Genomic DNA, 12,076 nt, shown 5'->3' with positions numbered 1-12,076 from the left:
CTGTATATTACAACGCGTGGTAAAACACGTATTGTGCAATATGGCAAACTTTAAAAAGGTAAAAAATTAAAGACGTAAAAAAAATACATTTAGGGGCATATAAAGCCATTTACGATGGAAATTTGCTGTTGTCCAGTGTCATTACAAATCCATCTTTAAGCGTGCAGTCGTCACAGCAACAAGCGCGTGTTCGCGCGTGCACGCGTGCATGTGTGTGTGTGTGTGTTGTGTCTGCTGACATCACAGCTGGAAGTGCCTTGTCACGCGGGGTTAGTAAAAGTTGGGATCGGAGCTCCACAGGGCGAGAGAGAGAGACACAAGTCAGGCCGGCGCAGAGGCAGCGAAACCGGGCTAAACATTACCCGACCATTGGCTGCGATTACGACAAACGGGAGACAACGCTTCTTTTTGTTTATATTGAGAAAGCGTGGCATAGACTTTCTCCTAAGTTACCCCCCCTCCCTTTTTCTTTTTTTTTTTGCCAAAGACTATTTTGGATTTGCAGAAATAACGAAGGACACTTTGGTTGCGTGGTTCGATCAAGCACCAAATGAAGCAAAGTTGAAGTTGGGCTTCGGCGTCGTGCCACTCGGTAAATGTTGCGACGTTTTCGGAGAGCGTAAACCCTGCCTGCTTCGACAGTCGATCGGCGGCGTGGGGGGGTTTCAGAGACTACTGAGCCGAGCTGTCAAACCCGATGACGGCGGCAAACTGCCCCGGTAATGAGGAGCTGGACTTCCGACTCATCTTCGGGGAGGACGGACTGCAGCAGCAGTTGGGCCCCGCAGGTCAGTGTGCTTGCCCGGTGCGCGTTTTCCCCTATGCATACTCAACTCCCGTATTTGCGTGTTTTTTTTTTTTTTTTTTTTTACTTCACCCCCCACCCCTTCCCCTGCTACTTCACCATTTAACCCTGTGAATTTAACCTCGTTAGTTGTGCTTGAGAAAGTCAAATGTTTACACATCACTTGTCTATGGCCGCCAGCCAGAGAATAACAGCAGCTGTCATTAGCCTGACGTGCTAACTGGTAGTGGAAGTGTTATTGCCTCAAAAAGTTGAGTGCTTTTTGCTTTGCTGTTCATGCATTGTTTGAAAATATAAACAAGAACAGGTTTACTGAAGATACAGAAATAATTACAATGTAATTACATGGTGTATTACTTATTACTACTTAATAGTTATTTGTTATTATTATATGTGCATATACTGTACAGAGTGTACAGGGTTTGCATGCATGCTTAAATACGTTAAATGGTGCTATTTACCATTCATACACAGTTCATGTTTCAGAACTATATTTCCCTAATAGAAATAGAAAGGATTTGTCCCATAGTCAAATTGATCCCTGCGAGTTCCTGCACAAGATGAGTCCAAAAAGTTCCACTCTTGGTGTCACAAAGGTTCAAAGCCAACTCCGCGCTAAAAGTCTTTTTCTTCAACGTGAGCCAGATGATCAACAAGCATGTCTTATAAAAGATCGTGCTGCGTTTGCTTCATTCACTGTGCAAGAAATGGTGAGAGGTGTGGCGGGACAATTTGTAGCTGAGCATCCAACAGTTCCTGGCAGAAAAAACAACTTGTCGTGCACAAGCAGCCTTAATATTGTGTGATTTATTTTTCTTTTTTCTTTCCTTTATGAGCTCAAAGTGGGCATCAAGGGGATTCTTTATGAAATCATGGATGACACAAGTTGTGGCGGATTCCGAGGGGCGTGGCAGAGTGTGTAAATATTACTTAAGTCAAAGGGGAAAAAACATTTTGTGAGATATTTTTTTGTGACACCAGTCCTGCAACATTTCTGACACTGATTTAACCTCAGCATCAATATTGTCACTGTCGTATTCTAAAACCTTTATTAACCTAAAAGGTAATATCATTACTAACTGAGGATAAAGAACCGCTGTATTATAAAATCCATATAAAAATTTAAATATCGTTAATTACTCACTCATTCAAAGACTATAGAAGATAGTCAACGTCATGCATCATGCTTTTTTATCGCTCATAAGTGCCATACGGGTGCTAGAATACATTAGTTGCTCTATATCACACTATATTAATAGAACTTAATAAATCAAGGTTTACTCGCCAAAAAACAAAAACAAAGCGGTTTTAATAATAACGCTTTGACTTGCTTCACAGAGGATGTGAGTAGGCGTCGGATGTTTTGCACATGTAAAATACTCCCAAATGATGCAAGTTTGCACCTATTTAAAAACAACACATTTGAGCCATACTAACCAATCTGTGTGATCGTCATTATTTGAGTCATGATTGATTCAAGTTCTGCATTTTCATAGAGTGATCATCGACATGCCACGAAGACTGAGTAAAAGTTGATGGTTTGAGAGCTTTTTCTTTCCTCTATTCATCCACACTGTGTTGCTTATTGGTTCTGTCATTGACTCCAAACCAGCAGAACCAATGAATGCTGCCACTGTGTTATTTTTCTTAAATTCTGGAATACTGTATGTATATTCACGGAATAGCTGCTGCAAGATTGAATCCGTTTTTTTCCCTGGTTGGAATTGTTTGAAGTGCAGATGGCTCGAGGGAGAAAAATTACACTACTTTGAATTAAGCTCTGTTGTAAGGAAAGTGATTTTAATTGTGTTTGGATAGCCCAACTTGGCCAAAAAAGGGAGGTGGGGGGGGGGGGGGTTTGTCCCTGTTTAAATGAATAAGCAGAGCGTAAAAGTAGGATCACACTAAGAGGGAGTGTCAACCTATTTTCTCCTTTCTCTGAAGGCAACACTCATGTCATGGCTTGTTTTCATTTTCTTTCTTTTTTTTAGTAACAAGCTCGTGAACGACAATGTTTCAAACATGTTTCTACAAAACGTGGTTTTGTTCCATCGCCTCTTGCGGACCTGGGCTGATGTTATTTCACAATTTGGAATTTCAGTCTTGTAAAAATATAGAGGTTGCGTTGCCAGAAGCAAAAAATAACAAGAGCTTTATGACGCTGGTTGATGGTTCAAAACAACATTTCCCACTAAGATCACCTACAGTTTATATAGGATACTTAGTTCCAGAGTTCCAATTGTTATAAAATTATTTGTTAGCTGTACAGGCAATACTGTAATTTACAGCGACCTCAATAATGGTTATAAAAGTGGAAGTAGTCCTTTCCGTTTATTAATAATCTGTTAAAAATCTACAAAATCTGAAACACTTTTTAATGAGGAATGTATGAGCGGGTTACGAAACGTTGTGTCAATGATTAATAAAATCAACCGGTCCAGTCGAAGCATAGCACGAGAAGCTAACATAGCAGTTTAAATCTTTACTTAACATTTCAATCACACAAATGGATGGTCTTAAAAGCAGCACATCATAAAATCCAAATCAAAGTCTTTAGTTCAGAAAAAGCTCAGGGTGAGAGCCAAAGGGAACAGAAGAAAAAAACAGGAAGTAGGAACCTATCAAAATAAAAGCCGGACTCAACAGAAGACACACTTCTGTTTCGTCTGCTAACATGGCTTCTTGCAATCATCTCCATTCATCGTGACATGAAACATTCACAAACTAAAAATACAGCCCTTGGAAACGTTCAGCTAAATCAAACTTTTGGTGCATATTTTTCTACTTCATCTTGCTACTTGAGGTCCAATTAAGTCCAATGCTTTCTTTTCTCCTCTTATTTACTAGGGAAGTCACTTTTACCGTAATCTCAACTCTAAACTGTTATGCCGCTTTTCTACTTGCATAAGTAAACACGTCAGGCATTCATACTAATTTAAATCTGAGTAGTAGTGTGCATTTCCCTACACTGCCCTCCAGCCTCCGCTTTGCTCTTCCCATCCTGCTCGTCCTCTAATTATCCGTCTTTCTACCGTTTCTTTATCATGCTCTTTATGAGTTCTTCGTTGCTCAGGATACGACGCACGAGGTGAAATTGAAATATGTCAGCGTTATTATTTAGATGCAAATTCTACCGGTCGGGATTTTCCCTGAAATCCTCTGGAAATGGGATGAATAGAGCTACCCTCGAGCCTAATTAGAACTCTGCTGTAGGTAGGGACATTTATATGGGGGAAAAAAATTAAAGATCGGAGAATAACAGAGTATTTGGTGGGTTGCCCCCAAAACAAAAAATTAAATGGAGGACGGTTGCGGAAACGGGGAAATTAAGATAATGGAGTACTGAAAGTTCTTTTGTTTCCATAAAGTAACTACAAATGGAACGTCCATCAAATTATTCTGAGGGAGGACAATATAATTTTTTTGGGGGCTTTTTGATTTTTTTTATGCCACTATCATCAATCATACGACAGGATTGGCTAAACATAAAAAGCTTTCAAAATGCAAATTCTGATTGGAAAGGCAAGATTTTCTTAAACCAGATGAAGCGTCTAAAATCAACAAAATTGCTACTTTTGTCTAAAATAAGCCAATTTGGGTAAGAAATAAATGATCTTGACTCAACGTTTTGGGTTTTGTACAACTTTTTGGTTCTTGTTTACTAAGCCACACAGTACCGGTTACTCAGGTACCATATTCGTTGCTAAACTCCAATATCACAATAAATTTCATTTCAAATTCTATGGTTGTCATCATACATGACATATAGCAATACAGCCACCTGACATTAAAAATATTGATTGACCTTAAGGAATTAAGCAATTTCTTTCAAATTGATTATCTGAACCGATTCCCTCGCAGTCCTCCTCATTCGGGGGAACGACTGAACGACTGAAATTACATCGCTCTCATGGTGAACTATTTTGAGCTCCCAAAAGAGAGCGGCACAGGGCAGACGGCAGTTTCTGGTGACTCGATCATAGTCGGTGCGGGAGGATCTGTCTCGTCCTAGCAGCCATTTTTTAAAATATTTTCTAACCGCTTGGACACTTCCATGATCTTAACGAGGATAGGTGTAGAAGAATGCTGTGCGCCGCATCTCCAGGTGAGTGTGTCGGCACTCACAGACTCTAGCCAGGTGTGTGAGTATGTCTAGCAATGACTAAAACCATGCAAGTACGACCTTATGACGTCTGTTGGAAATCATTCTAGCTTCCCGCAAAGCTGGACCTGAGTCAGCGACAGTGAATGACCTATGAACTAAACTATAATCCATTTTTGTTACCGTCTCAGCAATTTGGGATGGTATGACTTTCCTGGAGAGCATATCATTGAAATCTCTCTTGGATTAAAGTTGTTATATGTTTTTCATTTGTAATTTTTCCTCTGTAGAATTTTTGCTGGATGAAATTTAAAAGAGACTTTTAAGTGGCCACAATCGTCACGAAAATGTCAAAGGCAACGAAGTCAGCGGCCAGAGAGTCATGCACAAGGTCAACATGTGGGAGCAGACCACCATGCGGGTGTCCCCTAACCCTTCTGAACTTTGGGGTGGGGGGGGTCCCAGTACCATGTGTGATGAATGAGACGTTTGTTTCCCCAGGGCGAGGCATGACTAACAATGTGAGGCATTTGTCTAGTTTAAATTTAGTGTAACTGAAGCTACTGCTGGCTGTGCTGTATCAACATATCAGAGGCTGCATTACACCGGAGAGAAAGCTGTTTTAACTCCTGGATCTCCTTTCATTTGTTTCTTTCTCCTCACTGTTCCCTTTGTACCGAGGGGCACAGGGATTACAGTAGTTTGAATCGGAATTATTTTAGGAGCCACCTTTCGGATGTATTTCAGTCCAGCAACCAGTTGCTATTGTCATCTTTAGCGCCAGTCGCCAATGATTGAGCCAAAGTAAGAACTGTTTCCCTTTGACAAGAAAATAAATTTAGGATCCATAATGAGAGTAAATTTCATTTGCCACTCATGAAGATTATCACAGGATGATGGTCCACATTCCATCTGCGGCCCATAAGGTTTTGCCGACCCTACTACATGGGTCATAACCGGGAATGTGGACCATGTGGACTCTGACAGCTGGGCAAAAATAGAATTTTGCACCAACTGCGATGAGAGTTCCAGCCATATGCACCAGCTATTCCTCCTCTCATCGTCATAAACAACATCCAGCTTCCCAACATCCGTCCTTTGAAGATTCCCGTTTTCCTATTTGAAGCAAAGCATGTTGCTTATGGTGCAAGGTGACTCTTCCATGCTTGCTTTGTTTAGACTCTAAACTTTAGAGTCTCTGCGTATTTTAGTTGTGGCACATTACCAGATTGTATCCGATTAGCTACAAGTAAGAAGCTTTCTTAGTGTTTATCAGTAAAACACGTTAATGCATCTTTAAGACAATCGTGGGTATTTACTTCCGGTTGTTGTTTGGCACTGAGTCTTTATCCCATAATGTTATCTCGGCATGAGATTGTTAATTAGGAGCCTGATTTAGCTGCCGGCGTATGTTAACGGTGGCTTAGGGCGAGCCTCTGTTGGCTAGTGAATTTTCTGTGACGGCACGGGAAAGCTTTATGAAGTCACACTCGCGTTAACATGACATAACGCGCAAAAAGAAAAACAAGTGGAAATTAAACAGAGAGCAAAAAAACTTAAGAGTCTAATTCACCCAGACTAATCTCCTGCCACTACCATCCGAGATTTATATTCAGACTCAGCAGATACAGGGAACCCCAGCAGGCTTGGCACAAACCCAGGCAGGAAGGTTTTAAGCCACAGGTGACGGCAAACCTTTGTCACACCTTTGTATGTGCGTCACAAGGTCCCGTTATAGAAAAGTAGGCCAGCAGACAGCCCACGAGATCTAAAAAAACAAAGCTTTGTGAAACTACGTGGTAGGTGATTTGTTACTTAATGATTGGGAATGACCTACTACAAGTAGAATGTCAAAGTCAGTGTCATGATCAAATCTTGTGTTTTGATGAGCTCTACATCTTTGCTTGACATGATTTTTGGTTTTGCAGTGGACTCAAATAACCACACTTAACATACTTAAAAAGCTCATCTAGTTCAAACAATGAAAGAATCGACCTGAATATGCTGAGGTAGGAAAAACATTGCTGTTTTCACGCTTTTTGAAAAAGTCGTGTCAGTCCACTAAACTCATCGGGGAAATATCAAAATTGAAGTGGTCTAATTGGTTATCCTCTAGTCTAGAGTCATTGTTTGGGCCATAATTCTGCTGCAAGCCTTCGTCCAGCACCTCCCGACGTGGGTAGAAAGAGGAGCCAGGGCCACTGGTCAGAATACAAAGCCTTTTGTACGTGGGGTGTAAGCAGATCTGGTTCTAATCAAGTTGCGTACCCACCAATAAGGGAACCTGGTCTTAGGTTACCCTCTCGCTCCTCTGCCACATGGTTTTGTGGCAAATGTGTAATCCTAGACCATGATATGTCTTGATGCATGAACATACGTGCACAAATGGTACATTTAATGCTGTTCTAGCTCTTTGTTGACTTGGAAGAGTTCGTGTCGTACTGATTAGAATGCAGGCGAATCCAATGAGCTACATTTGTAGAACTATTGCCCAAAAAGGTAAATGTGTTTCTAAATGAGGAAACAGCATTAACCTGAATCTGCTCTGAGTGAGACTAACCCTACCGCTCTGTTGTTAACTGGACTTTCTCAGAATATGGGCTTGTATGTCACTGTCGGTCACAGGACCCTGACACACTTCAGTGAGGAGGCGGAGGAGGAAAGTCAAAGTCAAAGTCAGCTTTATTGTCAATCCCTTCATATGTCAAGACACACAAAGAAACCGAAATTCTGTTTCCTCCATCCCACGGTGACGAGACACAGTACACGATAAACATACAAGTAGACGACACAAAATAAAAACAAGAAGGCACAAACAATAACTAATAAATAATAAATACATTTTAAAAAAAAAGAAAAAAAAAAGAAAAAAAAAAGGAACAAAGTCCCCGTGGCCTTATCCCCAAGCAAGAATCCCCAATGTTACAATCATTCCGAGGTTTAGTGAAATTTGTAACAATAAACCCAGGTGGATGTCAGCGACAAAGTTTCCCTGTTGTTATGATCGTTTTTTGTTTTTGCTTTACAAACATTGTGCTACAATGAAACGGTGTGGTTAAGCTATTAATAACTGAGGTACAGCAAATCCTCTTAGAGTTCTTTATTTAAACGGATTGGCTGTGATGTATGGATACTTGAGTCGTGTGTGACGCACTGGTTTTTCTAGACCTACATTGGAGATTCACTCGAAAGCCGTCGCTTAAAAAAAAACCTGGAACCTCCACTCTTTTCCATTTCTTCCCTGTGCCCTCTCCTAAGGTGAATGAGCTTTGATAGGGGGGATTCCCCATCACCCGCTCCTTTCCCCACTCTGGAGGTTTTAGGTCACAGGCTAATAATATCCAGGACCAGGTAGCGACGGCAGTCCCCTGTATGACACTCGACTTTGCAACGCTGCCACTTGACGCCTGAAAATGTCTCTCAGCAGAAAAACACGAACCTGCTGACTTTGACGGCTTGTCATGAAAAGTGAGAGAAAGCCCCACGGCAATTTCTCAAAAGCCACATTTCAAGGTATAATTTAGAGATCACGGCAGTGAACATTTGAAGGAGACAACAAAAGGTTTTGTAATCTTACAGACTAGAGTGGTAAAAAGACAGACCTTAAAAGGTGACTACTCGCGTTTGCTTTGAGACTCAGCTATAGTCACAAGCGTCTTCATTATGAAATTTGCAGCTTTGTTTTTTCCACAGAGCGTCTTCCGCTTGCCTCAGTTCTGTGTAAGATGCTGCCGTCGGAGGAGCCAATGCTCAGGTTTTGTGACAGGCGGGCCTGGCCCAGTGTGAAGCTGAGCAGCTCTAAATAGAAAGCTTGCTACGGCTCCTGCTGTTGCTGTTGTTAGGAAGGGAGTTTAGAGGGGCCAGTGTCCCTCGCTGTCTTTTAACCGCAATCTCTGATTTGACAGGCCGTTGTGATTAGAAACTGAAAGAACGTTGGAAGTTAACCTTACAGTTAGAACACAAGCCAATGTTTAATTTTGGCTCTTCTATGCAGAACACAATCTGGAATCATCTGGAATTTAGGGTTATGCTGGTTTTACACTTTAATTTCTCAGGTAGAAAAAACAAAAGATATTTGTTCCTACTCGACATAGCAAAGCTCTTTTTCTCTGAAGGTTGTGTGGTTTGTTACCAGTGTAACTGGAAAAACTACGTTACTGATTTCCACAGAAATTTTTGAGCAAAGGAAGAACCCATTACGTTTTCTGTCTGATCTCTGCCGAAAGGTTTAAGATATTGCTTTTATTGAAGGGTTGTTGATTACTTGCTGAGTTGCATTCGACTGTCTTATGACATCGTACTTGAAAGTAGCTAGCTGTTTTTTCCACTTTTCCGAGTACCTACAAATGCCTCAGTCATCTTGCGTCTAATCTGCTTTTTCATGATCCGTTTCCGTAATTTACAATATTAACACTCGCCATCAAACTAGTAGAGAAGTTATTGGCGGGGTCATTGGGGAAACCTAATAGTTGCTGCGGAGTGCATCCAGTGCATCCAGTGGGAGTTTATCAATAAATACCAACCATGTAGAGCCAATGTGCTCTTGTCTATTTGTTTGTGTGTGTTTGTGTGTGCATGTGTGTGTGTGTGTGTACATGCTCCCTGTGCTGAATGACTTTGGGTATAAATAGCCTGCCCAGTGCAGTGTGATGACAGCTGACAGCACGCACCATTGTGTGAATTTGTTTCCTGAGTAGTTTTGTTCATTGGTTATCCCTCTTGAAACCATGCCTGTAAGGCAGATGTGGTAACACTCTGCAATTTCTCTCCTGTTGTTGGACTCACTAGTGGATTGAATCTCTGGAGGAGAAATGAGTTCCAGTTAGCAGAATTGCTGGATCAATTCTTTTTTCAGAGTACAGTGGAAAGTCTCGAACCTTAATCTGTTTCAACAATTTGTTCGAATTTAGAGATAGTTGGTCATGAGCAATAATAACTCATCTTTTTCATGAATTTAACACTTTGTCCATTGGTGACTTTCCCTGCGGCGTTGGAACAGGGTTGAGCTTTTCAAGGGAACTCATTGTTCTTATAATAGCAATAAATTTTACGCTGCGAGCAGGGTTCGAACCTGCGCGGGAATATCCCATTGGATTTCGAGTCCAACGCCTTAACCTCTCGGCCATCGCAGCTGATTAAGGTGACCCAGTAATCTTATATAAATGTCCAGCTCACACACATGCCTGGCCCTGAGACATCACAAACGCGTTTGAAAACTTTTTTTGTTATCCCTGTGGATACCCCCCCACAGTCTCAAAGAAAGCATTTTAATAAAGGTTGTCGGTAAGGTTAGGTCAGGATAGGCTCACCCTCAACCCCGATGAGGAGAAATAAGCGCTCTTAAAATAATTCTGGCAAAAAAACTGTGTGTTAATATTTCATTTTGTGTCTCCTATTAGATCTGGAGCCAGATGACAACACTTCGTTCTACATTCTAAACATGGGGCAACCCCCATCAGTGGTCACGAACCACCAGTCAATCAGCCTCCCCCGTCATGGCATGCAGTCGCACTCCCCGCTCATCAGCACTTCACCTCGCCTTCAGTCACATAAACACGGACCCGTGCACCTGACTTATGAGGCCCAAGACTCAAAGTATGGCTCCTCCCCCTTGCTCCATTCAGCCCCGGTGGAGGCACCAAAAGCCTTTGAATGCCCCAGTATTCAGATTACCTCCATCTCCCCGAGCTGCCAGCAGGAGATGGATGCCAATGAACAAGACCTGAGGGCCAATGGTCCTGATAGGGAGTACCACAGTGAGAGGCCTCTGTCCAGAGACCACCTGTATTTGCCTCTCGACCATTCGTACCGGGACTCTTCTCTCAGCCCGAGCCCAGGCAGTAGCCTCTCATCTCGGAGCTGGTTTTCCGACGCCTCCTCCTGCGAATCATTTTCCCACGTATATGACGATGTTGATGCTGAGCTCAATGAAGCCGCCGCTCGCTTCACCCTGGGCTCGCCGCTCACGTCCCCGGGCTGCGTCTCCCCTCAAACGGGAGTCGGCAATCTGGAGGAGCAGCCGCAGTGGCAGCACCCTCACCCCTCCTTCGTCCAACACTCCATCACGCTGTCACCTCGACAGTCCCCCTGCCACTCACCACGCACCAGTGTCACTGACGAGAACTGGCTTAGCCCACGGCCACCTTCTCGGCCCTCCTCGCGTCCCACCTCACCCTGCGGGAAGAGGCGCCACTCCAGTGCGGACATCTGCTATCCTGGCTCCGTGTCGCCACATCACTCTCCCTCACCCACGCCAGGACCTTCACCTCGGGGGAGTGTGACAGAGGACACCTGGGCTGGCAGTCCCTCTATCGGAATGTCACCCTTTCAGTGCTGCCCGTCCGAGGCGGACATCCCATCTAAGACACGGAAGACCTCGCAAGATACCACAGCCATGCAGCCTCCAGCAAAAGGAGATTTGGGCATAGATGACAAAGGAAATATGCCTCAGATTCTAGACTCTCCCTCAGAAGAGGCGCTCCACAGTCTCAAGAAGGATGTGCACGGGGAACAGTTCCTCTCCGTGCCCTCCCATTTTTCATGGAATAAACCCAAGCCTGGACACACACCTATATTCAGGTAACATAAAATCAAGGAGGATATTGTGTTGTGGCATAGAATTAAACCGTGGCAAATCTGGACAGGCTAAGGACTCTCCCTTGATTGTCCTTTGTATCGCCGCAAGATGGCCGCAATGTGCTTAGCATGTAGACGAGATGTCTCAAAGAATAGTGGTGTAGCCATCTTCAGGGCCCATCTTCATGGAAACAAAGGTCGGATTTGATTCGAATGCCGGCATGCGCTCAAGACGCGCTGGAATTTTTGTAATGTGGCCTTCAAATTTGGTCTGCAGGACGCAGACATAAATTTGGACACAGATGTTAAACAGTCAACCCGCTGTCTCTTTTTAAGCTCCGCTCACTAAAACAGTAACACCCACCAATGCAGTGTCCTTGCAATACCCATCCCAGTCGATTTTTACTTGAAGAAATATTGGGAATTTTCCTCCGAGTCGGCAATTTCACGCACTTAGCGGACTACAGTTATCTCTTTGATGATTATGAACGCTATCACTACTTCTTAAGATTTGAAAGGCAATTAATTGGTCAAGGCCACAAAAAGGACCCATAAACAAAGTTTGTGCACTGTCGCTAGCTGCCATAAAGATT

The 12,076-nt window shown here is 43.0% G+C and overlaps 1 protein-coding gene and 1 non-coding gene across 3 annotated transcripts in view; one reads left to right on the top strand and one right to left on the bottom strand.

The window, feature by feature from the left end:
- The first annotated feature begins 237 nt into the window (after positions 1-237).
- Positions 238-12,076, top strand: part of nfatc3a (nuclear factor of activated T cells 3a) — a 36,899-nt gene continuing 25,060 nt past the window's right edge. Inside the window, exons 1-2 of one of the 2 annotated variants that reach the window (XM_061276735.1) lie at positions 238-788; positions 10,307-11,486. In XM_061276735.1, coding sequence (XP_061132719.1) covers positions 698-788; positions 10,307-11,486 — 1,271 coding nt within the window. In that variant the 5' untranslated portion in view covers positions 238-697. Of the gene's footprint in view, positions 789-4,765; positions 4,911-10,306; positions 11,487-12,076 lie in introns of those variants that run through there. The other variant, XM_061276736.1, reaches the window with a different exon arrangement.
- On the bottom strand, positions 9,958-10,039 carry trnas-cga (transfer RNA serine (anticodon CGA)). The gene has a single exon. It is a non-coding gene; the product is annotated as a tRNA-Ser (tRNA).

Source organism: Syngnathus typhle, linkage group LG4 (assembly GCF_033458585.1).
Source record: "Syngnathus typhle isolate RoL2023-S1 ecotype Sweden linkage group LG4, RoL_Styp_1.0, whole genome shotgun sequence".
NCBI classification, from domain to species: domain Eukaryota; kingdom Metazoa; phylum Chordata; class Actinopteri; order Syngnathiformes; family Syngnathidae; genus Syngnathus; species Syngnathus typhle.
This window is presented reverse-complemented; position numbering and strand designations above follow the sequence as displayed.